This window comes from Berghia stephanieae, chromosome 13, assembly GCF_034508935.2.
Source record: "Berghia stephanieae isolate SIO BIC M18660-M18661 chromosome 13, UCSD_Bste_1.3, whole genome shotgun sequence".
NCBI lineage: Eukaryota > Metazoa > Mollusca > Gastropoda > Nudibranchia > Aeolidiidae > Berghia > Berghia stephanieae.
Window position 1 is genome coordinate 15884063 of NC_088372.1, and position 12829 is coordinate 15896891.

Consider the following 12829-nt stretch of genomic DNA (forward strand, 5'->3'; position numbering starts at 1 on the left):
AGAATCAAAGAATCCAGATTTACTTTTAGCTCTTTTAATGATTCGTATGGGATATTCTCCCATGAAGGTCCTTCCATTCACATTCATACACGTAAGGCACTCTATGTCATCTTTTGTTACAGCCACCATTTTCTAATAGGAAATGGGCAAGGTTTAATTCCTGCATAATATCTTGATTATTAAAAAAACCAAACAAATGTCAAAAAAAAAAAATAGAGAGAATATAGAAAAAAAAAGTGGGACAGGGAGAAATTAACGACAGTGAGAGTTGAGCATGGGTGGACGTAGTTGAAGATTTGATATCTCAGATCATAGCAGGTTGAAAAACTCAACATGCTAGTACATTATGGATATTTGTTTAGGCAGTGCATCAATTACTATAAATTAGTGTCCTAAAATTTGCTTTTAAAGTTATAACGAGTCGTCACAAAAGAGCTATTTCACTACTCTGAGTCGTCACAAAAGAGCTATTTCACTACTCCAACTAAATTTCACCATATAAATCTATACAAGATTATTTGATATTCACTTTCTGTAAGTAAACACTATGAAATTGGATAAAACTTAAATGAAAATCACAAGACCCACATCCCTCTAACGATGGAATATCACTGTATTTTCTCCAAATCTATCAATCAAAACATTCGGATAGTCTTTGATTGCTCAGATTACAAATTATTGATGATAATAATAATAATAATAATAATAATAATAATAATAATAATAATAATAATAATAATAATAATAATAATAATAATAATAATAATAATAATAATAATAATAATAATAATAATAATAATAATAATAATAATAATAATAATAATAATAATAATAATAAATTCAATCAACAGCGTTACACAATTCATTCAGAAAATATAAAGGCAAACAACGGTTGAAAAGTTCAGCCAATCGGGCTCAAGGGCTCGTAGACCACAATATACCATCTTCATTTTTATCTTTCAATTTGGAAAATCAAATGGAAACTATTGTTACTTCTATAAAAATGGGAGTGGCATCCAAGTGATGCTTAACAGCCTTAAATAACGAACAAACCAATCTTTAAAATTTGTGTCACAATTTCAAACTTTTTACAAGCCTAGTAACCTCCCATTAATTTTTTAGTTGACAATGTTGACACAAGACCCTTATTAATGAATACGTCATATATTACTGGTTAATTCCAGAGTTTAAATGATATTTAATACATCAAACATTACAAAAATATCTAAAACATCCAAATCCTCATACTTTGAACTTTTTCTTGATATGACAATCTGATGCAAAGTAAGGGAAGCCAAAAAGACTGTCTTATCAACACGAAGAACAACAAGATGACACTGACAAGTCTTTAAACTTCTCTACCTCCACCTAAAAAGAACAAACATAACGAGGGAGGCCAGCACGAGGAACTTGCTTGGTAAGACATCAGATGCAGACAACTGAATCAGAAAAGGAAAAAAAAAATGAATAATAAAATATTATAACATAAGGACGACTAACGAAAGTCTAAAACATTTTTATTAATGACCAAGTTCTGAGATATGATAAATAGTTTTTGATCTTTTACAAACAGCATTCTTCTTCTTCTTCTTCTTCTCCTCTCTCTCTCTCTCTCTCTCTCTCTCTCTCTCTCTCTCCCCTCTCTCTCTCTCTCTCCTCTCTCTCTCTCTCTCTCTCTCTCTCTCTCTCTCTCTCTCTCTCTCCTCCCTCCCTCTCCCTCTCTCTCTCTCTCCTCCCTCCCTCCCTCCCTCTCTCTCTCTCTCCTCCTCTCTCTCTCTCTCTCTCTCTCTCTCTCTCCTCTCCCTCCTCTCCCTCTCTCTCTCTCCTCTCTCTCTCTCTCTCTCTCTCTCTCTCTCTCTCTCTCTCTCTCTCTCTCTCTCTTTTTTTTTGGTGTCAAACGTGACATCATAACTTGATGATTTCGCCAAGACAGCACACAGTGTTGCAACTTGGTACTCTTCTCTTCTTTTGATTAAAGGAGTTTGTGATACTCCTTCCTTGCAACAATTGGGTGCATAATAGTATTAGTTCCATGACACAAGGCAAGAAGAAAATTACGATTCGAAAAAAAAATTCAGTCTCTCCATAGATATTATGAAGAGCCATCAAAAGAACCTTTCTTTATCTATATTATACACCCCGGCTGTGCATTAAAAAAAATCAACTAAGATGATTTGAAAAAAAAAAAAAAAAAAAAGAACACTCTACCAATTGAGATATCAGAACCCCCTCTCCAGCACCAGGTAGCTTTATAATTACATATAATATTACCGTGACATAAAAGTTGCATCGGTCTCCTTGACAACATTCCACACACTCCCAGTCCCGGTACCAATCACGCATACACTTCATGCCAATCTCACGACGTTTTCGACCGCAATACGATGACATGTTACAACTCTTGTGAACGTAGTGGATCTTCTCTGACCGAGGTGTCCAGAAGTTAGGGGCTAAAGGAATAAAAGAGATAAAATTAAAACTACTGTTTTGAAAAGTTCAGCTATCTACTGACCCAGTTTTTGTTTTTTTTTGTAAATGTGACCCATCATCTTGAAGTCTATGTCAGAATGAACAAGTGTTGAAAAATGAATTTATAGACACAAACATGAACTTCATGTTAATTTCGATTGACTATGGTGGAGAATAAATACCATGGCTTACAGTTCTAACACTCAAAATAACTATTTCTCATTATTTCATTTATCATCTAATCTTATCACCTTATCATTTATCATTGTGTGGCTATGTGCTCTAGTGGTATGACACTCGCTTTCAGATCAGAAGGTCCTGGGTTCGAACTTTGCTAGGTGCATAGTTGAGTCCTTGGAAAAGACTCTTTACTCACATTCTCTCACTGAACTCAGGTGTAAAATGAGTACCTGTCCGTTAACAGCTTTGTCCTTGTTTGAAAAAAAATAATTGTAATATCGCCTAACAGGCATCATGTCTCATTCTACATGTTAAGTGTTGTTGTTGGCTAGGGGCTTTGAGCATGTTTAGTGGATATTGAGCTACATAAAAGCTCAAATTATTCATTATTTTTATTTATTTTTGATTGCAATCTACTCTTCAGGGCCGGATTCATCCAACACAAAACCATTTTGAGGCGGTGGACCACAAAGGTGATTATGTATCTATATTGAATCCTTAAAAGTCTTTCAAGCAATACGCATTTTGCATAAATAAAAAGTGAGAAAATGTAATTAATTCGCCATTCTTGAGAGTACAAGAGAGATAATGACTAAAATTCATGTTACAAGGGTCATCTTTAAGAAATGGAGAATGCTTTTTATCATAACAACTCAAACCATGCGCTCAAAGCAACCTAATTCAGAGAAAACATTTTGTCCCATGAACTTTATTTCAATTTAAACTGAAAAAGAGAAAAACTGGCACTTTGGTGGATTGGATATGTGGTCAGCTGGTATTATTGAAGAAACCATTAAACAAACAAGGCTAACTTAAAAATATATAATCCATATGATTCGATTAGTAAAGAACCTTCTCAAAACCACTTTCACAAAATAATGCCCATAATAATATATCTAATCCTTCTCTTTTTACAGAAGGCTCTCAATCGATTATCGATTTAAATTTTTGAGCAGAATAAATAACAGGAAATCAATTTTCCTTTTTTTTTTTTCGGTTTAGTTTTCCCAGTAGGATTCAAACCTGTGTATGCATATTAGCAGCAGGTCTGCCAAATGAATGTAATTATGGCCTTGTTTTAACAATGCTGTAATGGAAAATATTTTGCATTAGTCTGAAATAATTTTAATTACAAATAGTGAGCCCATGAAAATCTGGATTATAAGAGCTGCAAATAAGTACATGTCGGTTAAAATTCATTTCCACCTGATTATAGTAAAATGTCAAATCCATTCAGCGGTAATGTAATATTAATGAAGGGATGAAAATTTTTGGATTTCCTTCTTTTTCTCAGGGTTCATTGCCTATTCTTTAAGGGCTCATCACCAGCATCTCCCCACTTTTTTGTCTTGAATGTTGTCAGAGGACAATGGAGAATAAAAACTTTGTGGCGATGTGGATTCGAACCCACAATCTAAATATTACACCAACTCCATATGGCCACGAGAAGGATTCACTACTATCGATGCCATCCACCACTAAAAAGAAACAAAAGTAATTTCACACATAATAACTATCTTGAGTCCCTCTCACAGCTTCTTGAGGTCATGGGACCAACACACAAACACCACGAAAGTTTGTTGATGAGCCAGCACTTAAGCTATTTATGAGCTCTATTCTGTTTGTTTTTGTTTTTAAGGGTTTTACGGCACTTGCAACATATTTAGGTTATATCAGCGCCAGTAAAAAGGAAGAAAATGGGATAGTAAAAAGTTCTAGAATTACAATTGAAGCATCCAAGAGAAAGTAAGACATAGGGGAACTGGGAACAAATAGGGATCAGATGTAGATTCCAAGAGCATACCACCAATGTACTTAGTTTGAGATCACCTATAAGTCTCATCCGGACACAAGAACAAAATCCAACAAAGAGGAACACACTCAAATGCTTACATTATACATTAAAAAATAACAAATATACTAATACATAACAGAGAGATGATTTACAAGTTTTAAAAAATATCATCTCCCAAAACAATAACTATGCATTTGACTGTTTCCCTCCCAGCCAGGACTCCGACCAGGGCCAGGAAAAAAACTAAGTAATCTCATTCCAAGACAAAGACAGAAAGCATGGTGGAAAACAGATATAAGGGGATAGAAGACACAGTATGTACCCCCCTGCCCACTATGGGAGATCAGGATCCCCACCCAGTGAGCTCTATTCTTATCACAAACATATAACACAGAGGCAATTGAGACATTTGGAAATGCAACATCTACAGTAGTAATGCTCTGTCTGACTGGGTCAGTCATTTAAAAAAATGTTAATTATACAACTTTAAGAGTAAGTTTTTAGAAGACCAAATAAAAAATATAATTCATGACATACCTCTCCACTCAATGTGTGTAAGACATGTGTCTTCATTTTCACGACATTGCACAGATGTCTTGGTACATTTATCCTTATTGTCTGGTTGATTCTGGCAAACATAACACTCCAAGGCCACACCTAAGAAAATGGGAGGAGGTAAAAATGTTAACATCTTCTTACATTTGTTAAATTTAAAAGGGAAAAATTAAATTTTAACAGTCATATTGATCAACGATGAAAACTATGTTAGAGTCATAAAGCATATTATTCTTCTCGAACCTTGATGTAAAACTCAAAGAGCAAGAGCAGAATATTTGTGTTGGGTTTTCAGGGATTTGAGACAGGTCATTCCAACTCCAGTAAACAAATAGGGAAGAGGGGAGGGGGAGGGGGGGGTTGATAAGAAGTGGCTTATCAGATGAGTCGGGTATCCAATGGACACACCCCAATTCAGCCATCAAGGTGAATAACCAGTATATGAGTAATTAACCTTGGATGGACAAACAGAAGCACCCACATACAACACGTTAGCAGCAAATTACATAGTGATTATCAATCGACAAATAATCTTGCAATTATTATACATTATAAAAGTTATGTGTTATATTAAATAATTTTTGGGTGATTAAATGACAAGGTTAAGGACCTGAAGTTAGGTAAAATTGATAAAATTTGAGTCAAAGCTGTATAAACATCAAATCCAAGGTCCAATGAGTTATTGGCATATAAATAGTTGGGATGTAGCGTTTAAAAACAACCAAATTGGCATCCTTGCTCAGGGTTTCAATCCAAACTGCTGTCCTCATTATATATTGTGACATCACACAACTTTACCATCGCTCAGTCCCAGTTGTTGACAAGTCACAGCCTGTCAATGGCCAATAGGATTCAATAGTCTAATGTCACGTCCGCCCAGCAACGAACATCTTGGTTCTAAACATAGAAAATCTGTACTTTTTATTTTTCATGCTGGCTAGAACTTTTTCAATGTCATGTGATCAGAATGTATGAAAGTCATAACATGATCAGAATTATAATGTTTTTCTCCTCTGGATACACTTTTATGCTCGTCGTAGAAGTATTTCATTAGGGATTCCGCCATTGTTCCGATAGTTTAGAACCAGCTACTAAGTTACTATGCGTCATTACGCGGGAAGAGATGTCACGACTGTTGAACTCAATTGATGCTTCCTAATGTTTAAGTATTAGAGAAGCAGATGCAAAAACCGAAGCTGATTATCAATCAACCAATAATCTTGCAATTATTATACATTATAAAAGTATGTATTATATGAAACAATTTTTGGGTGATTGAATGACAAGGTTAAGGACCTGAAGTTAGGAAAAATTGATAAAATTTGAGTCAAAGCTGTATAAACATCAAATCCAAGGTCCAATGAGATTTGATGAAAATTTCACACGATTCTGTTTCCCAATTATAAGCCATGATGAGCCATCTCAATCTCATCTACTAATCTTATAGTTAAATAGGACTAGTAAACAAAACGCTTACTTAGACTTGAACTGGATAATTATCATCTATCAGATATATACAGTGATCAGGCTCAGGAAGCATTACAGATTGTGTAAATGAGTAATCATATAGTAGGCTGTAACTAAAAATACTAAACAGTGGGGTACTAAAAAAAAAGTATCTTTAAGTTATAAGTTTATTGGAATAAGATATTGATAGTTAGATATGAATTCTCTATGGTCTCTTTTATAGGGAGATTTTGTCAAATGGCTGTTGACTCAAATTTCCGTGAGTGAAGTATACCGAAGTCATTGTGCCCAAAATCCAGGGGTAAAATTTGCAAAAACTTCATTTACTGGATATTAATGGAATTAAGTGAGTTGACCATCTCATCTTATGACAACGCAACGTTTATACCTTCCAATTGTGTGCGTGTGAAGAGGCATGAGTATGATATATATGAAAATGGCGGAAATAAGTTTATGAAATGAGAAGCCACTTCCTCAACTGAAAGATTTGCTGTGGATGCTAGACGACTAATACAATTCATGATGACTTACTTGTTCCTACAAGGAGGGCGATGGACAGAAGAGATAAATAGAGCTCCATTGCGGAGCGTTTCCCGGTAAACTTGACCAAATGGAATGAAAGTTTACTGAAATTTCAGTTTGGTTTCGCTTCTACTTCGACAACAGAAAACAGCAGGTAAAAAGGTAGAAAGGTAAAACTTCCGGTTTAGTTCCGGAATCGTCACTCAAGGGAAAATACCGTGAAAAAAAAGTGACTAGATAGCAAAGAGTAAGCAAGATTTGTCGTTTATAATCATTAAACGAGATATTAAATTATAATATAAGTTCAGTGAAAAGATGTTTCATGTCATATCACAAAGTTATTAAAATTTATTAACGATGATTGATGGAAACTAAAAGCACGTCAAAAAAAGGTGACAAGTTCCCAAAACTAAAAATGAAGTAATCCTGTATGACCAGATTCCATACATATAAATAATAATAATAATAATAATAATGATAATATAATAATAATAATAATAATAATAATAATAATAATAATAATAATAATAATAATAATAATAATAATAATATGATGATGATGATGATGATGATGATGATGATGATGATAATAATAATAATATTAATAATGATGATGATGATGATGATGATGATGATGATGATGATGATGATGATGATGATGATGATGATGATGATGATGATAGTGATAATAATAAAATACCGACACCGGTGATAATGATGACGATGACGATTATGATTAGGAGGAGGAGGAAGACGAGGATGAGGAGGATGAAGGGGGAGGAAGAGAAGAAGTCGGAGGATGAAGGGTAGGAGGAGAAGGGGGAAGAGGATGGGAAGGAGAAAAGGGGATGAAAATAAAATTAAGAATACAAGAAAGTACTGAGGACTGAGGAATAGTGTCGGGGAAGAGGTGGGAAGAAGAGTCTGAACAGAAAACAAAATAAAAAAAGAAAAACAGAAAGAAGAGTTAGAATTTGTAGCTATTAGTATAATGAAAAATGTTTTTAAAATTAAAAAAATGGAGCAATGATCTGGATGATAGATACGATACATTACAGAAGAAAAAAATAAATTTCTTAGAGAATAAAAAGGAAATTGAATGGGCGAAGTGTGTGTGTGTGTGTGTGTGTGTGTGTGTGTGTGTGTGTGGAAGGGGTGTGGGGAGAGAAGGAGAGAGAAAATAGATAGAAGAGGGAAGAAAGAAAGAATGAAAGGATGAGAGAGGGAGATAGTGGTGGAGAGAGGGCGAGAGAGAGAGAGAAAGAGAGTGAAAGGGAGAAAGAGAGTGAAAGGGAGAAAGAAAAGAAAGGAAAAAAAAGAAGAGAGAGAGAGAGTTAGAGAGAGAGAGAGAGAGAGAAAGAGAGAGAGAATGTATATAGATAGATAAAAATAGAGTATAATGATTGTGTGTGTGTGTATGTGTGTGTCTGTGTGTGTGTCAGCTCCTGTTGGCAAAGTGTAACAGACCGCATTCCATTCTTGCAACTCCACCCACCTTCTCCCTTCCCTCCTTTTCATACTATCTACTGAGCTATTCTTATTACAAGTTCTCGTTTGCAAAAACACATTCACGTGCGCGTGCGCGCGCGCCCACACACACACACACACACATACACACACAAACTCACACACATACACACACACACACACACACACATACATGAAAAAACCGCGAACATGGACCGCAAGGGATAGGGAACAGAAGTGTGATGTCAAAAAATGGTTCCAATCTCATTGGAAATGTAAAACCACTCTTCCGGAGGAGACATTTCATTTGACACATATTCTACGGGTGAATTAGACAAATAAAAATATTACGCACCAGATTTTATGCGTTTCTCAAGAATACAATGCCGGGAACAAAGTTTCAAAATTCCAACAATATGGAAAACATCAACCATCGTGCCCATTCCCAAATCCCCCTTGTCATCAACATTAAATAATTTCAGACCTGTTGCTTTGACATCCATCACCATGAAATGTTTGGAGAAAATAATAAAATGTGTTCTTCTCAATGAAATTATTAAAACATTGGATCCACTACAATTTGCCTATAAACACTCACAAGGAGTTGACGATGCACTTGTGACTCTAAACCAGACCTTAACATCCCACCTAGACAAAGCATCAGGAAATTATGCCAGACTCCACTATTTCGATTTTTCATCAGTCTTTAATGCTATGAACACACAATTATTAATTAATAAATTACAAGAAATTGGAATTAATTATCTGATTTTTAAATGGATTCAAAACGTCCTTGATAAAAGACCTCAATGAGTTCTCCTTGGGTCAAAGCTATCAAATGAGAGAACAATATCAAACGGATGTCCTCAGGGTTGTGTTATCTCACCTATTCTATACACCAATGGCTGACGATCACTCCATTCAAACCTCCAAATAATTAAATACGCTGACGACACAGCGATTGTAGATCTTATTATGATGATAGCGTAAATAAATAGTTCGATCAAGTTGATTTATTCACTAAATGGTGCTCTGTTAATGTGATTCAGTTAAATATCACAAAGACTAAAGAACAGATTTTTGACATTGTACTTAAAGAACAAAATGAACAGAGGAAACTAAATATAAAAAACGCGGAGGTAGAAGTAGTAGATGAATTTAAATACCTCGGAGTGTATATTGACAACTCTCTCACTTCCAAAAAACAGATATATTTTATTAACAAAAAAGTGGCCCAGAGATTGCATCTCCCTTGGGGAAATTTAGATCTTTTGAAATTAGCGGGAAAAAAACAATGATCCTATTGTATAAAATATATATATATATATATATATATATATATATATATATATATATATATATATGTGTGTGTGTGTGTGTGTGTGTGTGTGTGTGTGTGTGTGAGTTTTGCTGGGTTTTTTAAATGCGATGCCCAAATTCTAGATCGAAATTAAATGCTTTTGAATGGGCTTTTTTATCATCTTCTCTTTAAAAAGAAAATGATCCGAAGTGCCTAAGAATTTGTCACAAGCACACCCCCCCCCCCCCACCCCATCTCATCCACAGAAAAAAAAACAACTAATTAAAAGTAACATGGAAAAAACATTTTAGAGGGGAAAAAAAACCATAAGAAGAAAGAAGTCATGGGAAAAAAGAAGAGCACGTATCACAATGACAAGCAAAAGGATCCTCGCTCTATTAGGTCACAGGGTGTTGCAATTTGCCGAATTCTTGATTTGTCGATTCTCCACACACACACACACACACACACACACACACACACACACACGAAATGCCTTTGAAATTTGTGGACGGAATTTGGCTGGTGTACTAAAATAAAGAAACCTCCAAGACTTTACCTGCGCCAGTTTCGTGAGCAGGACTCTGTGAGTGTGTGTGAGTGTGTGTGTGTGTGTGTGTGTATGTGTGTGTGGGTGTGTGTGTGTTTGTGAGTAACGTTGGTATGATACACACAGAAACACACAATTTATACACACACAAACACACCAACATATTAGCCTATATAATACACAAACACTAATATTGCTTTCCCACACACACAATCTACAGCAACATTATTAGATATGAGCAATCTCTCTCTCTCTCTCTCTCTCTCTCTCTCTCTCTCTCTCTCTCTCTCTCTCTCTCTCTCTCTCTCTCCCCCTCTCTCTCTCTCTCTCCTTTTACCTCTTTAAATTCACTCACACACACACACACACACATACATACACATACATACATACATACATACATACATACATACATACATACATACATACATACATACACACAAAGAGCACAAATACACAAACATTTATATCACCTAATTCCATTCCAGACACACACACACACACACACACTCACACACACAATCACACACACACACACGCATGTGTAACGTGTAAAACAACACACATCTCTACTATCTCACAGTTTTCTACGTCTGCATTCTGCCAACATCTTATCGTTTCTGTATGTATAATGTGTAGCTAGTTCATGTCGATGGGTGCATCCCACTCCCTTGACATTACATATTCTAAGCATAGAAGTGTTTTTATCGTATGTTTTTCATTCCTAAATATTATCTAAACGAATTTCTGACCAAAAAAATGGAATTTCTAGCGTAAAACGTTTGAAATATAACCGATTACCCGATCAACAGTGGACTGACCAGTTAAACATTCACCATCTTTTGGAATTGTTAGCACAGTTTGTAAACAGCAGAAACAGTGAGATTGCCCAGGCAAGTTCTGTAATGAGGGTTTTGTTGTTTTTTAATAAAATTGTTTTGCCCATATAACACAATGATGGTTGTATGCGACCGTCATGTATACTCATTTGCAGGTCTGATAACCCAATTTATGGGATCATTGTTGTAATGGAAATATTCTCAATCCAACGCAAAATAGTTTCCATTACAACAATGTTAAATCCTCAAGAGGACTGGTTTCATACTTCCAACCAAGGAGATTTGGAACTGGTATTTTGACATCACATTATTGTTGTTGTTTGGTTTTTTTAATTCAACACAAATAAATTGAGAATAATTATATTATAACGTTGTCAGGTGTCGTGATACAGTTCCGTCATTCGTATGTCAAAATATTGTGATAATAGTCATAAACTGTAGGGCTGAGTGATTTAGATAACAGGCATGAACTGAAGAAGGCTATGGGTTGAGCCATAAGTAGTCCTTCAGAGCCAATGGCCCATGGAGCCGGAGTTTCCCCCGGTTTCTATAGCGTGAAACGGACAATAGCAATTGCTTGTTATCCTTTGGATCAATCTTGGTTCCTTTGCATGTGAAGCGAGTGCTCTACCAACAGAGCTATCGGGACCCCCTTGAGTTGAGTCATAGCTGCCTTGAATACATAATTCTGACCTATCATTTTGTGCTGGCCTCCCGATTCTTAAATTTTTAATCAAATTAATGACGTGAATGTACATTATTGCAGTGCAACCCCACGTCGCATGTACTGCTGGTAGTTTTTCGTGTTGAGCCCATGGCCGCGATATAAATGGTCGTTTTGCAATAGGCTTCAACAGTCGTGACGTCACTTCCCTCTTAATGACGTATAGTAACTTAGCAACAGGTTCTAAACTATAGGAACAACGGCGGACGCCCTTGTGAAATACTTCTCCGACGAGCATAAAAGTGTATCCAGAGGAGAAAAACATTATAAATCTGATCATATTTTGACTTTTATATATTCTGATCACATGGCATGTGAAAAAAGTTCGAGCCAGCATGAAGAATAAAAAGTACAGATTTTCCTTGTTTAGAACCAAGCTTCTCGTTGATGGGCGGACGTGACATCAGACAATTGAATCTAATTACCTTATCAGTGTGTCAAAATATTGTGATAAATACTCACAAACCGTTTGGCTGATCAATTCGGCTGCCTGGCATGTATTAAAGGTAACTATGATTGAGCTCAAAACATTGAATTTATTCTGTATTCACTATAGGAAACAAAAGGGTGATGTAAAAAATAAAAACTGGTTCCAATCTCATTGAAAGTGTAGAACCACTCTTCCCGAGGACTGGCTCCATACCTTGTATAATTTCTGGTTTCAGAGTGACGGCATCTTATTTTCTAGTCTAAATATGCTAGCCGTCAATAAAGATCATCCATTCTCATTCTTTTACGTCCCGTAATCCTTAGAATCTGCCTATACATCCTGCTACTAAAATAGATCTGCCACCTTATGATTCAGTATGTAACCTATTCATTTTTAGTCCTTCGGAAGGCTTGTTACACACACACTTCCAATGACTTGGTAACCGGAAAGTATCTGTAACGTCACGACTTTCTTCCCTATAAATAGAACTAAGATGACGTCACTCAGGTCTTTGTTTTTGTTTTTTTGCCA

The 12829-nt window shown here is 35.6% G+C and overlaps 2 protein-coding genes across 3 annotated transcripts in view; one reads left to right on the forward strand and one right to left on the reverse strand.

Moving 5' to 3' along the window:
• Positions 1-226: 226 nt before the first annotated feature.
• Positions 227-7163, reverse strand: LOC144958801 (UPAR/Ly6 domain-containing protein cold-like). Its single transcript, XM_078891006.1, has 4 exons — positions 6998-7163; positions 4982-5101; positions 2272-2450; positions 227-1439 (listed from the first exon to the last, which is right to left on the reverse strand). The coding sequence occupies exons 1-4, from the start codon at positions 7044-7046 to the stop codon at positions 1359-1361; spliced, it is 429 nt and encodes a 142-aa protein (XP_078747132.1). The 5' UTR covers positions 7047-7163; the 3' UTR covers positions 227-1358.
• Positions 7164-10884: 3721 nt separating this feature from the next.
• The window catches only part of LOC144958515 (uncharacterized), a 23442-nt gene continuing 21497 nt past the window's right edge, over positions 10885-12829 (forward strand). The window contains exon 1 of one of the 2 annotated variants that reach the window (XM_078890539.1): positions 10885-11198. The gene's annotated coding sequence lies outside the window, so the exon portion shown is untranslated. The remainder of the gene's footprint in view (positions 11199-12829) is intronic. The other variant, XM_078890540.1, reaches the window with a different exon arrangement.